The sequence below is a fragment of the Sorex fumeus genome, unplaced genomic scaffold (genome assembly GCF_029834395.1).
Source record: "Sorex fumeus unplaced genomic scaffold, SorFum_2.1 ptg000126l, whole genome shotgun sequence".
NCBI classification, from domain to species: domain Eukaryota; kingdom Metazoa; phylum Chordata; class Mammalia; order Eulipotyphla; family Soricidae; genus Sorex; species Sorex fumeus.
In genome coordinates this window covers 5,541,198-5,568,651 of record NW_026606183.1, presented here as the reverse complement: position 1 = coordinate 5,568,651, position 27,454 = coordinate 5,541,198, and the positions used below count along the sequence as shown (strand labels likewise).

Below are 27,454 nucleotides of genomic sequence, written 5' to 3'. Positions count from 1 at the left end.
ATTCTTATTGGTTAAACTTTTTCTCTTTTTAAATTGGCCCAGAAAACATGAAATGCTTTATTATAAAACTGTATTAAGCATGGCCTAAGTATTAGGTGTATGATCTGTATAGTATGTTCCATCAAAAATATTTATTATTAGTGCTTTAAGCTCCAGAGTAAATTAATTTCAAACTGAGTTCACTGGGCAGATTTTCCCTTTAATATAGATAGAAATATTCTTTATCAGAGATTTAGGACACAGTTTTGCTAACTGGTAAAAAAAACAAATGTAAATATGTAAGAATGTTTATTTGTTGCACATAACTTTTTTGGTATAAAATAAATGTAGAAGTTACCCTGTGGAAGTTGTGCTGCCATTATTCTTATACTGTACTAAACATTATGAGAGGCTAAAATTAACTTGGTCGTCTTAAAAAACAGTTAACTTTTTTATACCTCTGGACCAGTGATTGAAAAGTGCTACTGCAAACTTCCTCTAACTTCATTTCTACAGGTGAACTAACTTCCAGAAGATAGAAGCAGAGTTCTTAGAGATTCTTGTTCTTGAATTCCTGTAGGTTTATGTTTATGTGGTTGACAGAAATTAATAAAATCATGTCGACTGCTTAAGGTTGGTAAACAAATAGAATATAACCATATGCAGTTTTTCCCTACTGCCTTACTAAAGATCACCTTGAATGTTCCAGTGACTTCCAAAATGGTAACATCTACAGGAACGATGAATCCATATGAAATACAGTTTGGCTTGCTTTCTTTAAAAAAAAAAGATGTACGAAGTTATTAATCGGGTTTTAGGCATATAATATTTCAACACCAATCCCACCACCAGTGTCAGGTTCTATCCACAAGTGTTCCCATGTTTCCTCCTGGCCCCCACCTTGATTTCTCTCCTCCTTGTTCTCCTATACTTTGGGGTCAAGAGTGATCTAGGCATCCACTCCTTATTACCTTACATTCCCTTGTCCAGTTATTCTAAATACCATATAGAAGGGAGATCACCGGTCTTCCTTCTTGCTTCATTTAACATATCTTCCAGTTCCATCCATGTTGCAGCGAATTATATGGTTTCATTGCATCTTAAAGCCGCACAGTGCAGTGTCCCATTGTGTATTTATATGCCACATCTTCATGATCATTTAAGGCACCTTGGCTGATTCCATATCTTAGCTATTGTATGTAGTGCTGCAATGAATAATAGTGTGTATATGGCCATTTGAAAGAGTTTTTCTGCCCTGGAGATGTCCAACAGTTGAGGTCCTGGATCGTATGGCAGCTCAGTTTTAAGTTCACTGAGAACTCCCTATACTGTTTTCCAGGTGGGTTGAACTAAACATCATTCCCACCAGCAAAGACATCCTGCCAAGACAGATTGTGCCCACACATTTCTTATGTGCCATTCTTACTGGTGTGAGTTGGAGTTGTCTTTACCTGGATTTCCTTTATATGATAAGTGATGCTGAGCACTTTTTCATGTGCCTATTGGCCATCCAACTGAGAAAGAATAGGCTGAGAAATATCTATTCTTTTCCTTTCCCCATTTTTTAAATGGGGTTTTGGATTTTGTTGTCATTATTATTGATCTTTGGGGCTACTTATATATATCCTGGGTATCAACCTCTTTTTTGTTGTTGGCTTTTTGGGTCACACCCGGCAATGCACAGGAGTTACTCCTGGCTCTGCACTCAGGAATTATCCCTGGCATTGCTCAGGGGACCATATGGGATCCTGGGAATAGAACCCAGGTTGGCCGCGTGCAAGGCAAACGCCCTACCCGCTGTGCTATTGCTCCAGCCCCTGGGTATCAACCTTTTATCTGATGTAATGAGATTTTTTCCCCATTCAGTTGCTTTTGGTATTAGCCCATATACCTTTTGCATGCAGAAAAGCTGATTCGATGTCCCATTTTTTTTCTCCCTCTAACTTTAAACACAGTGGTTCACAAATTTTGTTCATAATAGTTGTTTGGGGCATTCAGTATTGCAACACCAATTCTGCCACCAGTGTCACCTTCCCTCCACCACTATCCCTAGTTTCCTATCTACCCATTCTCCAAGCCACTTCCCAAGCAGGCACAAAATAATTTATTTTATATTGCTTGTTATAACAAAATGGTAGGTGAAATTATTTTTTTAAGGCTCAGTATAAGAAAGTTGATGAAAATTCTTATATATTTCATGGTGGTGTTATTCAAGTCATTGAGGACTTCCTGAACTATTTGTAGAAGGCTAGCTGAGCCTTTTGTGTTTTTGCTTATTGAACTTAGTGGGTTTTATGTTACTTTCTCATAAAATTTTCTGTGCTCCTACTGGGCTGTCAGTGTTGAGGACTTAGGAGGTTGCATCCAGGAGCTTCTGGAGCTGTGGAACTGGGATGGTTCTCATCCTACCACCTCCTGAGTCTACTGTAGTTTTCAGCCCAAAGACTGGAATTCCTGTGAATTTCATTGGCCTACTGTCTCTTCTGAGATTATAAAGCTGTGGAGCTAGGCCATTTTCATGGAAATGCTGTGAGTGTGGGGGTTTCTGGCAATACGGTGGATGGAAGGAGGTTGCCCACACTGACTCTGAGAAGACCCCTGAGTTTTCAGCCTGAAGACTGCACCGTGTACCTGGGAGTTTCGTTAGCAGAGTATCTTCTGATACTGTGAAGCTGGGTCATTTATATGGTGGCTGTGGGGTGTGGGTGCAGCATCTGGGGCCTCGGTGGAGCAGGAACTCAGTCTGCCTCACTTCTGAGGAGGCCCCAGGGTTTTCAGCCCAAAGATAAGGACTTGTGAATTTCATCAGCTTAGTATCTCTTCTGAGATTAGCCTTGCAGCTGGAAAGCTGGGCTGTTTACATGGCAAAGGCTGTGGGTGTGTCTGCAAACTGTTTTTGTATGTTGACGTTGTAGCCTTTGTTGACTTTGCTGAATTGATTTACTGTTTCTAGAAACGTTTAGTGGACTCTTTAGGGTCTCCTCTGTATATTACCATGTCATCTGCAAATTGTGACAGTTGGATTTCTTCTTTCCAGATTGGATCCCTTTGATTTCTTTTTTGTCTGATTGCTGTTGCTCAGACTTTGGATATACTATATTGAACAAAATGAAAACAGTGGACGTACTTGCCTTGTACCTGACCTCAGCAGGAATGCTTTCAGTTTTTCCCACTAAAAATAGTGGTTGTGTGCTTTTTACAGCCATTACTATCTTGAGAAACCTTCCAACCCATTTTGTTGAGATTTTTTATCATGAGTGTATGAATGTTGGATCTTTCTTTGCATCAGTTGATAGCATATGAGCTTTGTCTTTTTTTTATGCGTATTGTTTATTGATTAGTATATGTTGAACCATCCTTGCATTCCTGGGATGAATCCCACTTGATAACGATGTATCATTCTTTTGATGTGTTGTTGGATTCAGTGTGTTAAGATTTTGTTAAGGATTTTTGTATTAATGTTCATCTGGGTCTGAAGTTTTCTTTTCTATCTGCTTTATGTATGAGTGTAATGTTAACATCACTGTTAGGATTTCTGTTTCTTCAATATTTTGGAAGAGTTTAAAGCATATCAGCATAAGTTTTCTGAAGAAATGATAGTACTCACCAGTAAACCATCTTGAATGGATCCTTTTTTTCTTGAAGAGATTCTTAATTTCTGTTACAATAATTCCTTGCTTTTCATTGGCTTGTTCAAGCTTATTGCTTCCTCCTTTTTCAATTTTGGAAGATTACCTGATTCTAAGAATCTGTTCCAGTTTAGGAGCATACAGCAGTTCATAGTAACCTCCCATATTATCTTCGATTTCTAAAGGGTTTGTTGTGATTTGTCCCCTTTTCTTTGATTCTGTTTATTTGGACATTTTCTCTCCTTTCCCCTATAAGTCTGTCTAGAGGCATATCTATCTTGTTTATTCTGTCAAAGACCCAGCTTCTGGCTTCATCAATTCTTTGTATTGCATTCTTAGTTTCTATATTACTGATTTCTGCTCTAGTTTTTATTATCTCCTTCCACTTTTTTAGTTTGTTGTTTCTGCTCTAAATTTTTGACGTGCATTTAGATTGTTGACTTGGGCTTCTTTCTTTCTTAATGTAGGCCTGCATTGCTATAAATTTCCCCTAGAACAGCTTTTGCTATATGTCAGAGATTCAGATCACTTGTATGTTCATTTCCAGGAAATCTTTTTATTCCTTGATTTTTCTTTGATCCAGTTGATATTTGGCAGTAACTTGTCCAGTTTGGAAGCTTTCTTCTAATTTCCTTTCATGGCATTGTGAGCCGAGAGAGTACTCTGTATGATTTCTGTATTTGTAAATTTATGTGTTTGAGTTATCCCCTCCCAACTGAAGAACCTTCCATGTGCACTAGAGAAGAATGTGTACTCAGTTTTCATACATAACCCTGTATATGTCCACTAATCCTAGTTTTCAAACTCCACATTTATTGTTTCCATCAATACGTTTATTTAGATTTGTGAGCAGAAATCTTTGAAAAGTTTTCTGGCCTTTAATTTGGTTCATAGATTTTGGTATGAACACTTCTTGTTTCGTTGTTGCCTTAATCACTAAGCAGCGTCCCTATCTGTCTCTAGTTTCTCTGGGTTGAATGCTGTTTGGTATGGCTGTCTTATTGGTGTTTTTTTTTTATTTTAATCTACCATTGGCTTGTATGATTGTTTTCTATCCTTTCACTCTGAGACTGTGTCACGAGTTTGTGTTTTCTGTAAGCAGCAGATAAATAGATTTTCTGATCCATCTGGCTGTTCTGTGCCTTTGGATAGGAGTATTTCGTCCATTGGTGTTCAGAGAGATTATAAAGGGCTATTTTCCCATTGTGTGCATAATTTTGCTCTTTTCACAAATGTCCTTTTGCTTTTTTAGGTGGCCTCAGCAGGATTGTTTGCAGGATTGGTTTAGGTGTTGCAGATTTTGCCGACTCATATTTCTCTGAAAACATTCTTAAAAAGCTCCATCAGATCTAAATGAGAGGTTTGCAGAGTAATAGGTTGGAAGGTTTTTTTTATTTGATACTTTGAATGTGTCATTCCACTCTTTCTTGCTTGTATATCACATGGGAGATCTGCAATAATTATTTCCCTTGCATATGGGAGATCTGCAATAATTATTTCTCTTGCACTAAAGGTTTTTCCTCTCTCTTGAAGTACTTTTGTTTTTACCATTTTAATTGCTCTGTGTCTTGGTGTCGATTTGTTTGCGTTGATTTTGTTTGGTGCTCTTTGGGACTCTTGAATCTGTGCAGAAGTTTCCCTCCATAAACTGGGGATGTTCTGAATTATTACATTGATCTGTCATTCTCCCCCTTTTTCTTCTTCCTCACCTCCTGGTATTCATAAATTTGGAGATTATTCTTCATGCTGTTATCCATCAAGAATTGCACTTTTCTATATTCATCAGTTTCCCTTTTCTCTTGCTGCTCCACTATTGTTAATGGCTAGTATCATGTCTTAAGTGTCACTGATGATGTGATTCTCCACTCGCTGAATTCTGCAGCTGTGGCTTGCTTGTCTCTGCTACTCGGAATCAGTTCTTCCTTCAGATGCTCTGGAGCGTGAGTCCCACTGCCATTGCAGTGTTGATTGATGCCCTCCTCTCTGAGGCTCAAGATTCTAGTTGAGCTTGAGGATTTTGCTGGACTCCTGTCTGCCACTGCAGGTGAATTCCTCTGCCTACGCACTGTCCTTAGACTTTTTTTTTCAGGTGCTGTCTGGGAATTGATCATTATTTCACACTGATATGTTAGTTGCTCATAAGGGTCACTATTTGTTACCTCCTTTTCGAACTGTTCCTGTGGACCTGAGATAACATTTCTGGTCAGAATGGAGGCAGGGACAGCTGGGACAATCAAGAGGAGTTGTGGGGTGTGGCGGCACTGGGGCGCTGGCTGCAGGGCGGGGGCAGCGGAATGTCTTCTCCCGTCATCTGTCCAAGGACTTGAGGCGATAAGAAATGGCCCTTATCCCTGATTTAGAAAACACTTGAAAGAGTGTCTATTTGTTAATGTTCGGCAACTAGTGTCGTGTGTGTCGCGCACCCCCCACCCCCACCAAACTGGTGTGCTGCACCATACCCGCTGTATGATCCCTCTGGCCCTAAAGAGAATTTGTGATACTCTGAACATTCAACTTTATTTGGAGAAAACACAAGCTCAGTGGTGTCTAGCAGACCCTTTGAAATCGCATCTCTGGGAGGGCTCTAGTTTGGCTCAGAGGCTCAAAGGCCTGCAGTGCTTGTCTGCTAACACACTGGAGAGTGGTATCACTTGTGGCGGGGCCAGTGGACTCATTGGTTCTTTTCTCTTAAGGTCGGTTACAGCAGAGTGGAACTATGTCCTGGGAGAACTGGCAGGCTGAGCTCCCTTCCGGGGTCGCCTTTCCTTCTTTCCCTTTATTCCTCAATTCTGTGGAAACAGGTGCCCATGGTTCCTCAAGCCCATGCCCTTGAGCCTCAAGTCTGTTTCTTTGCTAGCTTACTTCCTCTAGAAAAGCCTGAGTTCTCTCTCCAAGACATACTTTTTTTCTCTCCCCTCACATCTTTCTAATTAAGTTTCAATAAAAACTATCTTGCTTCACCAAAAAGAGAAATAAACTGGTATTTGAAAGTCTTGTAAGTCTTGTTTGTTATGCCAGCATAACATGTGCTTTTAGGTGGGTGTGACATGATCGGGGTGTGTGCGTGGGGGGGGGGGGGGGGGTTGGTTCAGAGAGAGGAACTGAAGGTGCCCAGACGATCAGAGCCAGCTCGTGGAGATGTCCACAACAACAGTATTGTGTGAGGCTGCTCGCCTTACTCAAGGCTGCCCTGGTTTTGATCCCCCAGCACCCCATATGGTCCCTGAGATGAGCCAGGAGTGATCCCTGAGTGCAGAGCCACAAGTATTACTCTGAGCCCAGGTTGCCTACCTTGAACATGAAAATGACACCTCTAGCACTGGAACTGTTCCTCTGGAAGCACACTATGTAACCAACAACTGCATGTGGTGTGAATGCTGACTTACACAAGAGTTCAGACACAAGTGTATGAAAAGTCTGTCAGACACAGATAATTTCAACTGCTTTCAGTAGAGATCCTTTAATTTATACATGGCCACTTTTAAGCCAACTCTCCCCTTACTATAAATTGTTTTTTATTGCTTTGTTTTTGCTTTTAACTCTCAACATTCCCTTCTAACATTAAATGCAGACCAGCCGCACAGTCCAGAAAGCATTTGTGTGCTGTGCTGATGCCCTTATCGGAGACGGGGCATTGCTCGGCCAGCAGCAGCAGAAACAGGGCGCTGGCTTGGAAAAGTCAACGGGCCATTGCCAAACACTGTCACTCACAGGTGATACCTGGTCTCGTTGGCAAGTTTCCAGTACCTCTCTCGCAGAAGGAACGCAGCACTTTTCGGTTCTCTCTGCCGAGTGAAGATTCCTTTCTTATTCCCCAACACTCTTGTTGTTGCTAAATAAAGCAAGTCAAGGATCAGGTGACTTCTGGTGGGCCAAATTGGAACCAACATGGAACCAAGTGCGACACTAATAAGCAGAGATGTCCTACACAGTTCAGGGAATGTGTTCTGAAGTAGCCACTCTATGGGGTTGAGTTATAAATACTACCAACTTCCCAAAATACACCAGCTCCAGTTCTTCATTTGGAAGGGAAAGTAATCCAAAAGCTGATGTACTTGGAAAGGCTTGAGGCTTTTCAAGAGCACTCCCCCTGCCTAGACGGGCTAGCAGAGTTCAGTGTGCAGGCCAACCCCAGCGTGGCTGGTCAGCCAGGTGAGGGCAGCTCCCAGCTTGGCTTCTCACTACTACCGAGGGAAAGCCCAGCCCCCAACGGGAAGGTTCAAGATTGTGATTTCTTCCACATCAGCAAAAGGCCAGGACTGACTAAGCTCTTCCTTCAGTGTCCCTATGCTACCCCACTTCGAGACTTAGGAAAAGAAACAATCGGGTGGCTCCCCCAAGATGAACTGCTAATTCTCGGATCCAGGGCATTTCTAGAAGCCATTCGTTTCATCTGCTGTAGGAGAGAGGCTCTTGTCCAATTTCTCTACGTCTTTGCATCCTAACTTTCACTGACAATTTAGCCTTTTTGTTGTAATTTCCGTAACATCAAATCCTTTCCTATCATCCCCAAGTTTATGGTATTTGGAGAAACTAGTATTCTGGAAGAAGTGGGAAATGTTCTTTTGGACACTAATTGAAGGAGCCTTCATTTAGTCACATTTGAGTGCCAAATATATTCTCTGAACACTTCACCTTTTGAAACTTACCTGTATTTGATTAATCTCTTTTTTACAAGTGAATAGAAAACTGAAGTGTCTTAAGTATTTCAGGATATGAATCTACTTGGGAACAGTAACAAGTAAATCCAATTTGGGGTCCAATTTTTCCTCATACTACTGTGAAGCAAGTAAGCCATACAGTTTGCCCTCAGGTAACACACTTCCAGCTGGTGTTTCTTCCCCCTGCCCCGCACTCCCCCCCAGTAAAATGACTTTGGAATTCCTATAAAATTCTCTAATGTAGGTAAAAAAGCTTCCCCCACCCCCACTGATTTTCAGATTATTAAAACCAAATGAACAACAGAAAGGCCAAACTGGAAGAATTAGAAACGCTATTACAAAATGCCACTTACACTGGTCAGTCATAAAATCGGCAAAATTCCAGATGAGCTCTCCAATCACATAGTCCTTACGTTTTTGATCCAGAACCAAATGATACTGCTCTAGCAGACTTTTCTGGTACTCTTCACTGAACATCAGAGGTGGATCCTAGAATTCAGGGCAAAGAGAATTGGGGCTAGAATTGAGTTTTAACAACAACACAAATTTTTTTTGGATAATATAAAGCTCAAGTTTTAAGTAACTGCCAGCAAGTAATTTGAAAATTGGTGTGACTCATCCCATATGTTCCCCTGAGCCCACCACGAGTGATTCCTGAGTACAGAGCCAGGAGTGGAGCTACACTGGATGTAGCCAAAAAACAAAAACAAACCAAAAACCCTGCTTTGGCTTCATTTCCAGTGTAAAGTACTAAAATGCTACAGTTATGTTTGTTCTTTTTCTAAAGTTGAACTGGAAGGCAGGACAACATGTAGATTTTCTACTTTGTTTTAAGGGAACTGATCCTGTATTTGTACGTTGTAGCAACACACAGCTAAACTAAATTCAAGTGTTTAGTCATACTGATGCCACTTCAAGTCTAGTTACTAGCCACATGTAACTTGTAACTACCATTGTGGCTATGCAGGTACATACTCTTACTGCACTCTGTTGATAATATATGATTTACATATCATTATATATATTATTTTACGAGTTAAAGATAGTAAAGATGAGAACTTGGTACAGATGGTTAACCCTTTATAGCAATAAAGTATTTTAAAATTAAGATATGTACTTTTAAAAATGTAATGCTATTGCACACTTAGCCATACTACAGTAAATACACAACTCTTTTTTTGGGGGGGTCACACCTGGAGATGCTCAGGGGTTACTCCTGGCTCTACACTCAGGAATTACTCCTGGCAGTGCTTGGGTGACCATATGGAATGCTGGGAATCGAACCCGGGTTGGCCACGTGCAAGGCAAACACCTTACCCTCTCTGCTAGCGCTCCAGCCCCCACAACTTTTATGTACACTGGGGAATCAAAAAGTTTGACTCACTTCATTAAGTATTCATTTGGGGGTCTGAAGAGCAGCCCCTAAAATGAATGAGTATAGTTGCAGCAGGTCAGGTGCTTGCCTTGGCCAGCCCGGGTTCAATCCTTGGCATCCCCTATGGTCCGCCAATCACTGCCAAAAGTGAGCACAGAGCCAGGAGGGACTTATAAGCATCGCTGGGTATGCTCCCCTACCCACCAAAAAGAAGTATTTTATTGTGCTAGAACCAAACTCAGAATAGCTCCAAGATGTGCCTGTACCAAACAAAGGGGACTAGTAAGACACTGCTGACATGGATTCTTTCAAAAGAGTGTAAGAATTCAGATTTCTCCTCCTTTTTCTCCTCCTGTGAAGCAAGACATTTTTATTGAAGCATACTGAGAAAAATGTGAGGGAGAGAAAAAGGAAGTACATGCTCAAGGAAGGACACAGGCTTGAGGAGCAAGGTTTAGATTTCTTAAAACTTGCTCTTCAGAACCATATTCTCTCTTGACTATGTACTTCCTTTCTTTCCCATCGATTCTAAGTAAGATTCATTCAATTAAAAACTAGATTGCTTTGGGGCTGGGGCAATAGTACATCGGGTAGGGTGTTTGCCTTGCATGCGGCCAACCCGGGTTCGATTGCCAGCATCCCATATGGTCCCCCAAGCACCACCAGGAGTAATTCCTGAGTGCATGAGCCAAGAGCAACCCTTGTGCAATGCTAGGTGTGACCCAAAAAGCAAAACAAAAACAAAACTAGATTGCTTTATTTAAAAAAAAAAAAATTCAGATCTCAGCATCACTGTCACTGTCCTCGCATTGTTCATCGTTTTGCTCGAGTGGGCCCAGTAACATTGTGAGACTTGTTGTTACTGTGTTTGGCATATCAAATATGCTACGGGTAGCTTGCTAGGCTTTGCCGTGTGGGCGAGATACTCTTGGTAGCTTGCTGGGCTCTCCAAGAGGGTGGAGGAATCAAACTCGGATTGGCCGTGTTGACCACATGCAAGGCAAACGCCTTACCCGCTGTGCTATCCAGCCCCCAGATCTCAGCATACCCACCTCCATATCTCAGAATCTCTGCTTGCTACTGCACCTTTAGTCTATACCTGAAGCATACTGCCACAAGACTGCTCTTCTTACCACCCTTCACACTGGGTGAATATATAGGCAGGGAAAGGAGAGAACCCAGCTTAACCCTCAGGCTTCCACGGGCACTAACTACAAAGATTCACCCTCAGCATAGCACACAGGATGTGTAGAAGCCACCAAGCTCAATGAGTAAAAAGGATACCATGGAAAGCTCTACCAGTACCAACCAGCTCTGTCAATGAGTCTCAAGAGACTCAGAGAATGATTTCAGTGACACCATGTTGAGGGTGAGCTCAACAGAAGGATGGTACAGGGTAGTCCACAATGCACAATAAATTATGAGTCAAAACTACAATCAGAAGTAGAAAAAATAAAAAAGTATAGTAGGTGATATTTAAAAGTAATACAAGGTCTGAGCAGTAGAGTAACAGCTGAGGAAAGTATTAGTGAGCTTAAAAGATGAGAGGCAAGAACTTCTAGAAAACAAAGACAATAAGAAAATGTCCTCAGAAATGGATAGCACACCAGAAAGATATGCGAGGGATAAGTTCAAGAGGAACAGTATGAGAAACCTCAGAGTTCCTGAGGAGTAAGAAGGCAAGTTTGATGAAGAGCCATTCGCTAAAAAAAAAAAAAAAAAAAAAAAAAATCAAGGTGGTGAGAAAGGAACTCTCATCTGCTGCTGGTGATAATGTTGTCTAGGTCAACCCTTGTGGAAAAACAGTACGGAGAATCCTCAGTAAACTTAAAATTGAGCTGCCCCAAGACCCAGCAATTCCACTTTTGGGTATCTACTCCCCATTCTTCATCACAACGCTCAGTAAAATAGTTAAGATACAGAATCGACATAGGTGTCCAACCACAGATAAGTACGTCATGCAGATGTGGCAATGGAACACTATGCAACTATAAGGGAACAATGAAACCGTGCAATTCACAGAAACATGAGTGGAACTGGAAGATAATATATTAAATAAAGCCAGAGGAAAGAGGACAAAGGGTGGTGATCAGGGTGGTAATCAGAATAACTGCATGAGGGAATACAGTGTTTTTACAAAGACGGAGGAGGGGGGGACTAGATCAACCTGGAGTACAGGGAGAAAGAGAAGGAAAGAAATCGAGGGTCTGGGGGGGAAAAGACAGATGGAAAGCAATGTGGCGGGGAGGGGGGGACGTCGGGGTCAAGGGAATGTACCATGGCAGTGTAAAGGAATGGTACAGCTAAATATTCAAACCACAGAGTCAACTACACTGAAAATAATCACACTGTGAAAGGTGCCTGTTGAGATGCAGGGGTGGCGTGGGGGGGGGGGGGGGGGCAGGGGGTGGGGAGGGAACCTGGGAACACCTGGTGGAGAGAAACTGGAGAGCCATGGGGTCAATGTTAGAACACTGTCTGAAACTCAACTATGAATAATCATGGTGCTTTAATACACGATTTAAAAAATCACATATAAGAACTTCCCATAGTTGGAGCTGGAGAAACAGTGTAGCAGGTAAGAAGCTTGCTTTGCATGCGGGCAGTTCCGGGTACCCCATATGATCCTGGAAGCCTTGCCAGCACAGAACCTGGAATAATCCCATGAGCACCACCGCGCATGACCAGAAAACAAAACAACAACAAAAGAATTTCCCAGAGTTGAAGAGCAAGCACCAAGATCCAAGAGGCCCAGCAAAAATAAACGCAAACTGAAAAACTCCCAAGATACATTTTAAATCAGAATGAGAAAAGACAGAGACAGGGTATTAAATGCAGCAAGACTAAAAAAAGGAACATATACGAAGAAAAGCTGATAAAATTAATAGCAAATACATCAAATGAGACTACAGCCAAAAGAAGAGTAAGAAAATAAACTCAATGAAATGAACTCCTCACCAAGAATACTCTATCCGGCTAGATTATCATTCTGATTTGAATGAAAGATGCAGAACTTCAGAGCAGGAGTGATGCTACAGCAGGTAGGGTGTTTGCTTTGAACGCAGGCCAACTCGCGTTCAATCCCCGGCATCCCATATGGTCCCCCGAGCATCGCCAGGTGTGACCCAAAAAAAAAAAAAAAAAAAAAGATGCAGAGCTTCACGGACAGGCAACAGCTTAGGGAATTCATAGCCTTGAAACCAGTTTTCCAAGAAGCATTAAGGAAGCTTCTTTCAAAGATAAGACAAACTTCTCATCTTTTTGCCACTAAGTATGGCATTAATTTATGGTACTTGTGGCTGTCTTCTACCAGATAAGACAGGTCTGTTTATTCCAAGCTTGCTAAGAGTCTTATACTTTTTCAGGAATCAAATGTTTCATTTATATTGATGCTGCTATGTCTATTCAGGTGATTTTTTTGCATCTACGAAATTTTTACCACAATCTTTTCACATACTTAATGCAGATACTTAAGCATTTTCTGTAATATTTTCTGGCATAAGCCAGTATTTCCTTTTTAGAATAAAACACAGTTATGGGCTGGAGCAACAGCACAGCGGGCAGGGCATCTGCATTGCATGCGCCGACCTGGGTTCAATTCCCAGCATCCGACATGGTCCCCCAAGCACCACCAGGAGTAATTCCTGAGTACAGAGCCAGGAATAACCTCCGTGCATTGCCAGGTGTGACCCAAAAAAGAAAAAAAGAAAGAAAACATAGTTATACTTTATAGGCCTATACATATTTTCCCTTAAAAATTTAATTCTAAAGTGTGTGTGGGGCGGAGGGCAGGTAAGATAGAAAAGAGACCAGTAAGACAATAACAGGGAATGATCACACTGAACAAGATCTGAGGGTTTAAAGGGATATTCTTGATAACCTTTCAGTATCAATATTGCAAACTACAATATCCAAAAGGAAGGAGGGAGGGAGAGAGGGAGGGAGAAAGGGGGAGGGGGGAGAGAGAGAGAGAGAGAGAGAGAGAGAGAAGAGAGAGAGAAGTGCCTGCCATAGAGGAGGTGGGGAGTGGGGGGTGATGGGAGGGAACCTGGGGACATTGGTGCTGGGAAATGTACTCTGGTGGAGGGATGGGTGTTGGAACACTGTATAACTGAAATTCAATCATGAACAGCTTTGTAACAGTCTATCTCACCGTGATTCAATAAAAAAGTAAAAACAATTTTTGAATTCTACTCTGATTCTTTTTTTTTTTTTTTTTTTATTGAATCACTGTGGGAAAGGTTACAAAGCTTTCAGGTTTATGTCTCAGTCATGCAAATATCAAACACATTTCCCTTTACCAATACTTATTTTTTCCCATGAAGAACCCCAATAAAACCCCACCCCCCACCCCTCCCCGTCCCTGTGAGGCAGATGAATTCTAGTTAACACTCTATCCGCTTTGATTAGATTGTTTCAATAAAAGATTCACCACTATTATTTAGAGTTTCCCCCCCCCAAATCAGACATGCTGAAAAAGCATTGTGAAGTGATTTGCTTTCTACAGCTGGGTTCAAGAATTAAATGTTGGTTTTGGATTTCTGCTATTTTACCTATTGACCCTGGAAGTATTTCTACTGAAAGTCAGATAGTTAAGAAATTGGTTTCTGTGTTCTGGAGTCGTGGCCGTGCTGGAGAGCCGCTCGTGGGGGGCAACTGGTGGCCTCGGTAGGGCGTGAAGGGTCTACTCTGATTCTTACTGATTCATATATTTAAAATATGTTAGCATGTAATTCATATTATTTTTGGGGGGGAAAGGCCACACTGGAGGTGCTCAGGGCTTACTCCTGGATCTGCACTCAGGAGCTCAGGGGACCAGATGTGGTACTGGGGTTGACCGAGTCACCCGCATGCAAGGGACGCTCTGGTTCCCTATGATTAATTTTTTTAACTTATACATGTAAAAAAGAAAAAGATACAGGTTTTGAAAAAAATTACATTTACAATTTTGTGGAGTTTCAGGAAGTTTAGTTGTGAAGCTCTGGAAGTGTATAGGTATTAACACTTCCACAATGTAAAAATAAAGTCTCATATGGGGAAATAAAGAAACAGGAAGGGAACAGCAAGTGGCCACTTGTGAGGTTCGGAGATTCAGTCTACAGAACTGAGCTTGTGTGGAGGGGGTAAGGCGGGAGGGCCGTGGGCACTGACTGAAGGTAGGGAGGGGGCTCTCTGGTGAGAGGCGTGATGCCGGAATGATGTGTGCATGAAAAGTTACTTAACAATAGTGTACATATCGGTACATCAATAAGAATGGTAAGGAAAGAAAAAAAGATAATGGTTACCTTTACAGAGGGGAAGAATCTATTTAAATACTGTCTTCATGAGCTATTTCCCCTGATTCCACCAGCCTGTGAAAGTGTCATTTTGAGTAAGAAAGGTGGAGTTAATGGTGTCAACAGTAATCTAGGGTCGAAAGATAAACAGAGGTTTAAGGGGCATGCTTTGCATGCAGATGGCCCCAGTTCATTGCCTGGCACCAAACAGTATCCCATATTGTGCGGTGCAGCCCTCGTAGGCCCAAGCCTACCAGAGTGCCCCAAGGAATGTCCAGCTCTGGAGGGCCCAGGCAGTATTGCATTGTCAGGCCTTGAAATGATCCACTGGGGCTGGAACGATAGCACAGTGGGTAGGGCGTTTACCTTGCACATGGCCAACCCGGGTTGGATTCCCAGCATCCCATATGGTCCCCCGAGCACCGCCAGGGGTAATTCCTGAGTGCAGAGCCAGGAGTAACCCCTTTGCAACGCCGGGTGTGACCCAAAGAGCAAAAAAAACAAAAACCCAAAAAGCAAAAAGTAAATAAAGAAAAGAAAAGAAAAAGAAAATGACCCACTGGCACAGTTCACCCAAAAAAATGTACAAAGGGGGCCAGAACAACAGTACAGCGAATAGGCTGTTTGCCTTACACACGGCCAACCCTGGTTTGATCCCAAGCATCCCATATGGCCCCCTGAATCTACCAGAAGTAGGCCCTGAGCACTGTCAGGGGTTCCCCCCCACCCAAAAAAAAAAACGAAAAATGTATAAAGGGGCCCTCATAGGCCTCTTGAGTAAGTATCTCCTGTGTGGCCACCAAAGAGAGAATTTTAAAACTCAAGCAGAGTAATATAGTTCATTGTGGGAAGCTGTTAAACACACAGGGAGTAGCAGACTAATAGACTGTGTCAGTGGGGAACTGCAGTATTCTAACAGCCAAGGACCACATGGCTGGATGGACGTGGGGGGGCGAGTTGTGATTAAAACCCCCACAAAAGGATCAGGAGACAGCTCCGTGTGGACGCGAGAGTTTGCCCCCCCAGTGTCTCAGGCACGCAGTATGACACTTGGTTTCTGATGCCCGGCGCCAGAGCCAACTCTCACCTCAGCACTGCCAGGTGTGTGGAAGCACAACTAAAGCAAGCGACCTCAGTGAGCACCACACCAAGAGTAGGTGCAGGGCCCTGGTCACTGCATAGCCACTGACATAAGGCGAGAGGCAGGGAATGAAACAGGGAGCCAGGGGGCTGGAGCTATTGATAGCACAGCGGGTAGGGTGTTTGCCTTGTATGAGGCTGACCCAGGTTCAATACCCAGCATCCCATATGGTCCCCCGAGCACCGCCAGGAATAATTCCTGCCTGAAAAGCCAGGAGTAACCCCTGTACATCGCTGGGTATGACCCAAAAAGCAAAAAAAAAAAAAAAGAGGGGGGGGGAGTCAGGGGAATTAAGAAAATCCACAAGAAAATGCCCACAAAACAGCGTATGAGGGGAAAAGGGCCTATGTAATAGTAATGACAGCCCACTCCAAGATACCACACAACCTCTTGGCTACTGGTTAGCAACTGCCTGTGTGGTGACCCTCCAGAACAAGGGGGGAAGGGGGGACACACAGCAGTCAGCAGAACTCAGCCTTCCTAGCCCAGATAGAGAAGGGAGCACCAAATAAAGGGTGTTGGGAGGATCCTCCCAGGATGGAAGATGCATGCTGAAAGTAGACTATAGACCAAACATGATTGCCACTCAATGCCTCTTTTGCAAACCACTGCACCCAAAAGGAGAGAGAATAAACGGGAATGCTCTACCGCAGAGGGCGCAGTGGGATGGGGGGTTGGGAGGGACGCTGGTCATTGGTGGTGGAGAATGGGCACTGGTGGAGGGACGGGTACTCGAGCATGGTTTACTGAAACCCAAGCACAAAAATTTGTAAGTCTACAACTGTTACCTCGTGGTGTTTCTCTAAGAAAAATTAAAAAAAAAAAAAAAAAGGAACTCAGCCTTCCTCCTGGAGCCGAGTCAGTCAGAAGCGCCAAAGGGTGAGTGTCCCATGAGCAAAGCTGAGATGGAGATGAGTCACTGTCACTGGTCACTGTGTTCCCATTGTTCATCGATTTGCTCAAGTGGGCCCAGTAACATCCCCATTGGAGACTTTGTTGTTACTGTGTTTGGCATATAGAATATGTCACGGGTAGCTTGCCAGGCTCTGCCGTGCGGGCTAGATACTCTCGGTAGCTTGCCAGGCTCTCTGAGAGGGGCGGAGGAATCGAATTTGGGTCGGCCATGTTGGCTGCGTGCAAGGCAAACGCCCTACCGCTGTGCTATCACTCCAGCCCATGGAGATGAGTAGAGGGAGTTAATTGAGGGCACATCCACCAGCTGGTGACTGTGGGGCTCCAGGGGAATGAGTCAGTGACCACAGTGAAGAGGCCAGTGTAAGGAAAGGAAGATGCAGGGGGGGAGGGCAGACAGCACAGGAGGTGACAGTCGCAGCAGCCAGGGTGGCCAGTGCCATGCAGAGTGTGGATTTCAGGGCGGCTGCTCTAAGGACCACATCAATGAGGCGGAAGCCAGAGTGAACTGTGGGCAGTTAGACACGGGGGACACTCATCAGAACAAGTGAGGGATGGGGGAACAGGGGCATGTCTGGGGTCAATGAGTGACATCACTAAGAAGCAAATGAAGTTCCACAGCACAGGGCCAGAGCCATAGTACAGCGGGGAGGGCGTTTTGCCTTACACGCAGCCAACCTGGGTTCAATCTCCGGCACCCCATATGGTCCCCCCAACTGAGTACTGCCAGGAATAATTCCTGAATTCAGAGCCAGGAATAATAACCCCTGAGCACTGCCAGGTGTGACCCAAAAAGCAAAAAAAAAAAAAAAAGAAGAAAAAAAAAAGAAACCAAAAACCAACGTTCCACAGCACTTACTTGGTGAAGCCCTGCAATGCTTTCTGCTCCATACTCGCTCTGAATAATTGGTTTCTGATAGGTCTTATACCAGTTCTCAAATTCGGATGCCAGCTGCAGCTGTATCACTTCCAAGTGCCCGAAGTCGTGATACCAGGAGTAGTAACTATTCACACATATAACGTCCACAAACGGGGCCTAGGACAAAGATGATAAAACTTGTTCACCAAAACATGTCATCAGTTTCTTCTGGCATGAAACTGAGAGGGATGCAAACATGATTTAGATGCTCACATGTGTAGGGAACTGTCAAGAAGTGACTTGAGGGGCTGGAACGATAGCACAGCGGGTAGAGCATTTGCCTTGCACACAGCCCACGGGGGTTCGATTCCAAGCATCCCATAGGGTCCCCTGAGCACTGCCAGCACTTCCAGGAGTAAAAGCCCAGAGAAAGAGTAACCTCAGTGGAAACCCAGGGAGCATCCCAACTGCGCTGTGGACCTCTTCGGGAGCACTCCTGTCACCGGTCTTCCCTTACGTAGCCCTGGGGAGCTGTTCTCAGCTGAGGAATAGTTTTTCTCCTTCGGAAGGAAGAGGTGACACTGTAGGTCATAAAGTGTTACCAAAAGCCGCTCCTCAGAGGGTAGCTGGGATGTGGCTTGAGACCACCTAGAGTCTAAACAAGTAGTTTGCCACCACTTTGCACCTGCAGACCAGCACCCTTCAGGACTGGGCTTAAACACTGGCTTAAACAAGGTGAGCTCAGATCTGAGCAGCAAAGGCTCGTTCAGCTTTCTGTCAGGGCACCAGAATAAATGCCACCTCCAAAACCTGGCAGGGACCATCTTTCCCGAGTGAGCACAGGCCCATGGCAACAGAAAGATGCTGGCAGAAGTGGAAGACACACCATTCTCATCCCACCAGGTCTACCTGAAACCTCAAAGCCCAGGCAGAGCTCTGGGTCCACCTGAGGGCAGAACAGAGAGGAAGCCCTCAGGCTTGGGCGTGACTTCACTTTCACTCACACTGCTGTTTTACCAGTCTTTGCATTTTGAACTGGAGGGACAGCACAGCAGGTAGGGTGTTTGCCTTGCACGCGGCTGACCCGGATCTGATTCCTCCGGTCCTCTCGGAGAGCCCGGCAAGCTACAGAGAGTATCCCACCCGCACAGCAGAGCCTGGCAAGCTCTCTGTGGCATATTTGATATGCCAAGAACAGTAACAACAAGTCTCACAATGGAGACATTACTGGTGCCTGCTAGAGCAAACTGATGAACAACAGGAGGACAGTGCTACAGTGCATTTTGAAAAAGCTGCTGTTCTTCAGAGATGGCATGGGAACACCCTGTTAAAATGACGGTGTTTACAATTCCTGTTGGCATCGTATCTTCTCACCCATTCTTTAGATGGTCTCCCCTTCTGTGGCATTTCTTCTCGAGTTTTGACCGACCCTCTGTTCTCTAGCAAAGGTGCATTTCTCTTGCTGCTGTGATTTACAACTTGATTCCCAAGGCTGGTTGGTGATAAAATCTCTGAGCTCTCACAAACTCAGATTCCCATTGTAGATCTACTAAGTCGGTTTCAGGATCCAGAGACCGACACTTTCCGAAAGCTTTCCTCAGTGGTTCTGGGGGTCAGTTAGGTTTGAGACTGGGTAACGAGGACAGTGAACCCCCTCAAAGCCTCTGCTGTCTCATAAGCATATTAAAGCAGAAGTACTGAACATCAAATCACAGTTCATAAAAAGTGGAGTTTGAACAAACAACGAAAGCAGTCTTTTTTGTTCATTCTTCCTGAATTCACCAAGTCCCAGTGCCTGGTGACTAAGAAAATCTTACACCTGGGTGCCACCCACCCTCGTGGGAGGTCTGGCTGGTCTGGGAGCATGTCAAGTAGTCTGAGATTGCTCTAGAACCAGAGGACAGGCAGAGAAGGGTGGAGACCCCGAGGCTCACCCCCAAGTCTTCTCCATAATGGCTGTTGGTCACAAAGGTCACGGGCCGGGAAGGGTCCAAGGCTTTGGTGTGGGCGATCAGCGTCCTGTCCGCAGAGGGCAGAAGACACGAGCACTGTCAGACTCACCCTCCCACCCCCCCTGTCAAAACAAACTATTCTCTTCCCGACCTCAGAGGTGTTCTAGTAGAGTTATGTTCCTCCAGCCTCAGCTCGCTCTCCCCAAAACTGTTCCCCTCTCTCTATCCAAATTCTACATCCCAGAGAAGTCTTCACAGCCCCAAACTGGGCTCTTAATCTCTAAACAAAAACTCTTTTTTGAAAATGAGAACATAGGAAGGTGGGTAGGAGTCATCATTTATTTTTCTTCCGTTAGGAGCAGGTGTTCACCTAACAGTGCTTAGGTTCTATTCCTGACTCTGTGCTCAGGAATGACCACTGGCAGTGGTCAGGATCAACTAGGACTGCGAATATTGCTGCTTGCAAGGTACTCCCTAACCTCCTATACTGTGGGATATTAACACATAGTTAGGGAGTGTGTGCCAGGCTGTGTGCTGGGCTCTCTGGTGCTGGAGCAGCTCTGTTCATGCTTCCCAGTTGCTCAGGAGAAGAGGGCTTGCAGGGAAGTGTTAGAGATGCAGATGGACGTGGTGGGAGCATTATGAAGGGGGAAGCATGGGGCTCTAGGGGAATAACAGCCAGGATTAGAGTCAGAGATAGCTTCTCTGCAGAAACAGCGTTAATGCTGAACCCCTCAAGTAAGCAAGTCCCGTTCCCAAGCAGCCGCCTCAGTTTGGTTTTTTTTTTTTTTTTTTGCTGTTTGGGTCACACCTAGCGATGGAGGCACAGGGGTTACTCCTGGATCATGCACTCAGAAATCACTCAATTACTCCTGGCGGTGCTCGGGGGACCCTATGGGATGCTGGGAATCGAACCCGGGTCAGCCATGTGCAAGGCAAACACCCTACCCGCTGTGCTATTGCTCCAGCCCCCCATCCCCTCATTTTTGATTCATCATAGTTCACCTTTCTGTTATGCAGTCTCCCTGTGAGCGCTGCTCATTCAAAGGCTCTGAGCCCTCATGGCAGAACCGAGTTCCTTACCCTCCAATTCCAGACTTCCTCTCTGCAACGGCCCCCATCAGCCGGGAACCCAGTCTGAGCACCACTACACATCAGCTCAGCCCACCCCTCTCCATCCATCCTGCTGCTCCAAAATCTGCCTCATCCACTCTCCTAGCCAAAAACCCATCTGAGTACCAGGATCCCACTCCTGGCAGCCTTTATTCCTCTCAGCCTCACAGCGGAAACTCTATGCCCCAGCCAAACTCCAGCCAGCAAGAGCCCCAGACACTGGGGTCTGTGTGGAGTTATCCACTGTCCAGGCTGGTCCTCACTTCAGAACCTTCCCTCCTTGGTCAGCTCCAAACACTCCATAACTTAGGGGAAGTGACCTCTGCAGTAAGTAAACAATCCAATCCCCTCTGTAAGAGAAGGAACCAAGAAACACCCCCGGGTCTGGTCTGCCTCAGAGAAGGGGAACCTCCCGTTTCTGGAAGGCAATCTTCTAAGGAGTGTGGCTGTCTCCTGGAATGCCGAGTGGAAGAGAGAGAAGGTGTCTGCACTGATGTGATGACTTCAGATGGCCTGGTTTGCCCAACAAGGTAACTCGGGGACAGTTAGGACATGCCGGCCATCAAAAATCCTGTCTATATCATTCCAAGTCAAGGTGGCATAACTTCACTGTACAGATCAAGTTAAACATCACAAAGCACTTTTTCCCCCTACAGTGTTACATGCAGGACATATTCCAGGAGGGGGGACATATTTAGTTGGGTTTGAAACGTTACTTAGAAGTTCACCATTTCGAAAAAAAAAAAAAAGGAAAAAGAAAAAAGGGGCTGGAGTGATAGCACAGCGGGTAGGGTGTTTGCCTTGCATGCGGCCGACCCGGGTTCGACTCCCAGCATCCCATATGGTCCCCTGAGCACCGCCAGGGGTAGTTCCTGAGTGAAGAACCAGGAGTAACACCTGTGCATCACTGGGTGTGACCCAGAAAAGGGAAAAAAAGTTCATCATTTCGGACAGAATTAAATGCTGGCAGCCAGTCATGCAGTCCCTCCTCCCTCTGCGTCCTAGCTGTGCTTCCTGCCTTCACACCTGTGTGGACTTTGTCAGTGACTCCCCTGAATCGCTGAAGTCACACATACAAAAATGGTTGCCTCTGGATTTCATTTCCAGAGTGAAAGGAAATACTGGTGCTCAGCATTACTGTGGAGTAACACTGAGCTGTGAGTTCGAGAGTTGGTCCCCTCAACCTCAATGACCAGGTGTGGGTCATCCTCAAGCCCGGGCCAGCAGAGGGGCTGATGCTCAGAGCAACCCTTGCCCCGCCAACGTTGGCTCTCCCACGGCTGCCAGCACCGGGACAGACTCCTCACCCCCAAGCTGACCCAGCCCAGGGGCGTGGGGGCACTGACTTGAAGTAGTGGCCAGCAGGCGGCAGGTAGGAGGCAGGCTCGTTAGCCACGGACCACATCACCACTGCCGGGTGGTTCTTGTCCCGGCGGACCAGCTCATCCATCACCTCCAGGTGGTGCTGTAGAGACTCATTGCTGAAACTCTCCCTGCAGGACGAGGAGGGGGAAAAAAGGAGCCGGTCAGGGTCGACCGGAAGAACAGCTGAAGCACGCGGGCAGCGGGCACTCACTTCAGCACGATGCCCACGCCGGGACTCTCGTCGATGACCACGATCCCGTAGCGGTCACAGAGCTGCAGCACCTCCTCTGCGTAGGGGTAGTGGCTGGTGCGGAAGGCATTGGCCCCGAGCCAGCGGAGCAGGTTGAAGTCCTTCACCAGCAGGGGCCAGTCGAAGCCCTTCCCGCGGACCTAGGGTGGCAGAGCAGAGCACGGCAGCCCCCTTCTCTGGTGTGCTGCCTGGGAGACACATCCCGGAGCGTCTGCGCGGTGAGCCGAGGAGGTTCCAGAGAGTCGGCTCGGAGCGGCCACCGGGACCCAGGCGCCCCAACTTACATCTGCGTCCTCGTGCTTGTTGACCCCGTGGAAGTAGAAAGGCGTCCGGTTGATGAGGAACTGGCTGGCTGTGACTCCCACGGTTCGAATCCCCACGGGGAGGGTATAGAAGTCAGACACGGGCCCATCGGCCGTCTCTGCGCTCAGCCTCACCTGCAAGCACCAAGCACGGACAGGCTAGCTGGCCAGCTGCCCCCACCACCGTTTGCGGCAGCCCACCCACTGCAAGCTGTGACGCAGCCTCGACAGGTCCCGCTCTCTGCCAGGAAAGCCTTCCTCCTACTCCTGCCAAGGGCCACGGGCTTCAAAACTGGCCTGCCTCGGTTCTTCCGCAGAGGGTTCGAGGAATCAGGCGGCCTTCCACCCCTCCACTCATGAGTGAACTCAAAGAACTGTGGCAGTCTGTCCCCGTCCCCGCAACCCTGCTGGATGGAGACAGGAGCTCCTGGCGCCCAGCCAGACGCCCCTCACCTCCAAGGAGTACAGGTAGGCGGGGTGCTCGTGCATCAGGTACGGCCACCAGAGGTGGGCAGCGGGCACCCGCAGCTGTCCCTGGCCTCCCTCGCCCTGCGCCACGACTCTGCCGTCCTCATCCAGAAGAAGCACTTCCAGCTGGTAGCGATCACTGCCCTGGACAAAAATCTGGTAGTTCACCAGCCCTGCGGAAGACAAGAGACACTGGGTGAGAAGAACGGAGGGGGCCAGCCCAGACCCGGCCATACTGGTGGCAGCAGTTACCCAGCAAGCAGCTCCTCAGCAGCATCAAGGGGAGATGCAGTGACCACCCAGAGCAGAAGGGCCACGGGCGAGCTGCACGACCCTCAGCAGGCCCCACTTCTCATGCTCTTCTCATTAAATCAGTCACACCAGGGGCTGGAGCAATAGCACAGCAGGTAGGGCATTTGCCCAGCACGTGGCCGACACAGGTTCGATTCCCAGCATCCCATATGGTCCCCCCTGGTACCACCAGGAGTAATTCATAAGTGCAGAGCCACTAGTAACCCCTGAGCATTGCCGGATGTGACCAAAAAAGGGGGGAAAAAAATCAGTCACACCAGATGAGACCTCCTACAGCACTTTAGGAGTTCATGTGATATATGGGGCAGGGGGAACAGGCAAGGCTCAAGCCTGTTCTGAAAGGGTTTACCCAGCCTTTGGCGCTTCCCTTAGCTGAACAGAGCCTGAGGTGGGGAGGAGAGGCTGGGAGAGCATCTCCCTGGGCTGGGGGTCCGGCTGTGCAGCGGCTCTCACCAGTGTCTTGTTCCACGTCAGTGGTGACGGTGATATCATCGATGTAGGCGGCAGGTGTGGTGTAGAGGAGGACTGGCCGGTGCAGTCCCGCGTAGTTGAAAAAGTCAAAGTTTGTCTTCTGGACAAAGTAACCCTTCGGGTACCTACGGCGTGAGGTCAGTGACCAACTGGGACCACGAGCTGGGTCCTTCGCCCCGTGACCCCCTGCCAAGGCCCTGCCCCCAGAGGGAAGGCTGTGGGGGCGAGGGGGCTGGAAGGGAGGGGACAGGGAGCCGCTCACTTGGAGGTGTCCCCCTGGAAGAGGATGGTCCCGGGCGGCAGGGTGTGGGGAGTGAGCGTGTTGTTGATGGCGATGGTGATCCGGCAGAAGGACAGCGGCCCACTCTGGACCAACTTGCTGATGTCTGCCTCGAAGGGGAGATGGCCACCCTCGTGCTCTGCCACATGGACCCCATTCACCCACTAAAGACACAGCGATTTGGAGTTCTAAGTATGTAGAAGTGGAAGGCCCCCTGTCAGCCCCCCTCCCCAGCCTGAAGGGGAAATGGGCTCCCGTGGACCAGGGTCTGCCAGGGCACAGACCCCAGTGTGCAGCAAGTGTCCCTCTCCCCTCCCCTCCCCGCCTCCAAGGGGCCCCCTGCATGCTCTGCAGCTACTCCTGCCCACTTGACCTGCCCACGCCCACTGCACTGACCACAATGGCGTAGTAGTGGGCACTGCCAATCCTCAGCACCACTCTCGTGCCCAGGTCCTGGGTCCACCGCTGGGGCAGGATCACCTCCCGCTCATACCACACCCAGCCAACAAAGCCTCGCAGCCGAATGTCCTGGCCCACGTCGTTGAAGCTGGACGGTACCGGCATGTCCAAGGTGGGGCCAGACTGGGGGGTGGGGGGACAAAGAGGTCAGGTCGAGACCATGCAGGAATCTCAGACCGGTTCCAGCTCCTAGCCAACAGGAAGAAGTTGGGACCACATGACTTCCCCAAGACCCTGGAATCCCAGGTCACCCCACCTTCGTCCTTGCCAACAATTGACCGGTGCCTTTAAAAGAGCTCATTCACTTCTCACAGCCCCACTCAGGAGCCACCAGACACCCAACCAATCAACAGGACACCCAGGAAGCTGCGGGCAGCACTTTGGGGACCAGGCAGAGCGCGCGCGCGGCTTCCCCGGAGCTGCCCGAAGCCCGGGGTCAGTGACCCTGGCGGAGCGCGGGTTTCCCCAAGGAGCAGCCCAGACGCCGGCGGGCCTTAAAAGCACCCTCGGGCTGGAGAGGGCTGCGTGCCTGGGTGCTCAAAGGGCTTGCGGGAGCGGCAAGTCCTTCCTCGGGGTGGCGGGGGGTGTGCCCGGGGCGGACGCGCTCGGACCCCGGCTGGCCCAAAGCTGGCAGAAGCGCGGGAGCAAAGGGGAAGTCGCTCCCGCCTCGGCCCTGGGGGACGACTGGGTGTGGCCCGGACCCCCGCCCCCGCCGCCCCCCACTCCCTTCCCGCTCCCCTCTCCCGCCCGGTGCCAAGACCGCTGAAAAAAGAGGATGTGACAGTGGGGGAGCCGGATGGGGGGGGCCAGCCCCACGCCCAGCGCCCGAAGGGGAGGGGAGGGCGGCGGCCGGCCCGCCCCGTCCCGGGCCCAGCCCCGAGCTCCGTCCCGCCGCGAGCCCCGCACCTTCCGCAGCGGCTCCCGGTACCACTGCTGCTCCAAGCCCCGGCGCCGGCAGGCCGACGTGTCGGCGCGGAAGCTCCAGAGGCCCGACAGCTCCTTGCGCTCCCGCGACGGGCTCTCCCGCGGGTACAGCATGCCGCCGCGCAGCGCCAGCCCGCAGCCCCACCACAGCGCCGCCAGCAGCGCGCACCGCGCCGGGCCCCGCATGCTCCCGCCGCCGCCGCCAGCAGCCCGCCGCTCCCGCCGCTGCCCGGCCGTCACGTGGGCTGAGCGCTGCGGCGCATGCGCACCCCGGGGCGCCTCCACCCCCCCCGCCCGGTTCCCCGCCCCCCCAGTAGGGTTCCCCCCCAACCCCCGCCCCCGGGCCTCCCCCCCTCCCGGCTCCCCACCCCCCAGCCTCCCCCACCCACCCCCTACCCGGCTCCCCGCCCCCAGGCCTCCCCCCAGCGCCCGACTCCCCACCCCCCCAAGCCTCCCCCACCCACCCCCTACCCGGCTCCCCGCCCCCCAGTCTTCCCCCACCCTCCCACCCGGCTCCCCGCCCGGCTCCCCGCCTCCCGGGCCTCCCCCAACCCCGGGACGCTGCGCGCTCACTGCCCCACCCGCGCCGTCCCGCCCCGCCCCTACCGGGAGTCCCGCTAGAAGCCCCGGGGCTGTGCTGCCCCAAGGGTGGGCCGCCCACAGCCCTCACCCTGGGCCTGGCTGGAGACTTTCCTTTCGCAACTCAAAGCCGAAAGGAAACCGACCATTGAGTGCACCGCCTGAGGGCGGTAGGCGGAGGAGAGAATGTTCCGGGCAGGTTAGGGGCAGCAGGCGCCGTCCAGCCACACCCCATGGACTTGGCTTGCAGTCCTGCAACGGTTTTGCAGACACAGTTTACACCTGCGTGGGCTTCCCACCTCCAGACGAAGTGAAAGGTTCTCTTGGGATGTGCCGGGGTGCAGCATGTTTTCTGTAGTAAAGAACCTGGGATTGGGACTCAGGCTGGACTCCTGGTCATCCCTGGCAAGTGAAGCCATAACGAAAGTTATTATGGAGAATACTCTCCACAATAGTAAATATATTCTCCATAATTTTCCTGCATACATTGATTCATGCATTACACCCCCCTTTTTAGTTTTAATTTTATTTGGTGAAGCAAAGTTTTTATTAAAACTTATTTAGAAAGATGTGAGGGGAGAGAAAGGTGTAAAAAGTACATCTTCAAGAGCTAACGCAGCAGACTGGAGCGACAGTATAGTGGGGAGGGGACTTGCCTTGCATGTCAGCCAAATATCCCTGGCATCCCATGTCGTTTGAGTTTAACCTTTCCTTTGTGTTTTACCTCTCATCGTCACAGTTCCCCAAGTCAGTCTTGGTTACTTATAAGCCAAAAAATTTCTGGTAACTCTGGACTTTGTATTTTTAGTGAATTACCTGCTTTTCTATCTCCCTATAGCTTTTCATATTTCATTACAGAGCAATGTTCTTTGCTTAAATACAGAAAGGCCATTAATGCTATGCCCCTAATATTTGGGAGTTGATTAACTGAAATATATATCTACTCCTGGGCATCTGTCATAATTACTTGACTCAGGCTTTGATTGCTATAGTTCCTAACACCCCACAAAGGAAAGTCCTGCTGTGGGATTGAGATGGACCAGGGCAAGGGGCAAAACTTCCCCTGACATCAAAATGGGACTGTCTAGAAAGCCTAAGAGCACAGTCTTGATGCAAGCTGTCATGACTTAAGAGACAGGACCCCATA

The 27,454-nt window shown here is 48.1% G+C and overlaps 1 protein-coding gene across 2 annotated transcripts; it reads right to left on the bottom strand.

The window, feature by feature from the left end:
• Positions 1–17: 17 nt before the first annotated feature.
• Positions 18–25,951, bottom strand: GUSB (glucuronidase beta). Of its 2 annotated transcripts, none has more exons than XM_056137650.1 (13): positions 25,711–25,951; positions 24,742–24,927; positions 24,328–24,509; positions 24,048–24,190; positions 23,268–23,455; positions 22,797–22,949; positions 22,474–22,652; positions 22,244–22,390; positions 19,767–19,851; positions 17,833–18,009; positions 8,623–8,758; positions 7,329–7,440; positions 18–754 (listed from the first exon to the last, which is right to left on the bottom strand). In XM_056137650.1, the coding sequence occupies exons 1-13, from the start codon at positions 25,912–25,914 to the stop codon at positions 664–666; spliced, it is 1,983 nt and encodes a 660-aa protein (XP_055993625.1). In that variant the 5' UTR covers positions 25,915–25,951; the 3' UTR covers positions 18–663. The 2 variants fall into 2 exon arrangements, with proteins under 2 accessions (XP_055993625.1, XP_055993627.1); XM_056137652.1 differs by having other exon boundaries at positions 18–746.
• Between the last annotated feature and the right edge of the window lie 1,503 nt (positions 25,952–27,454).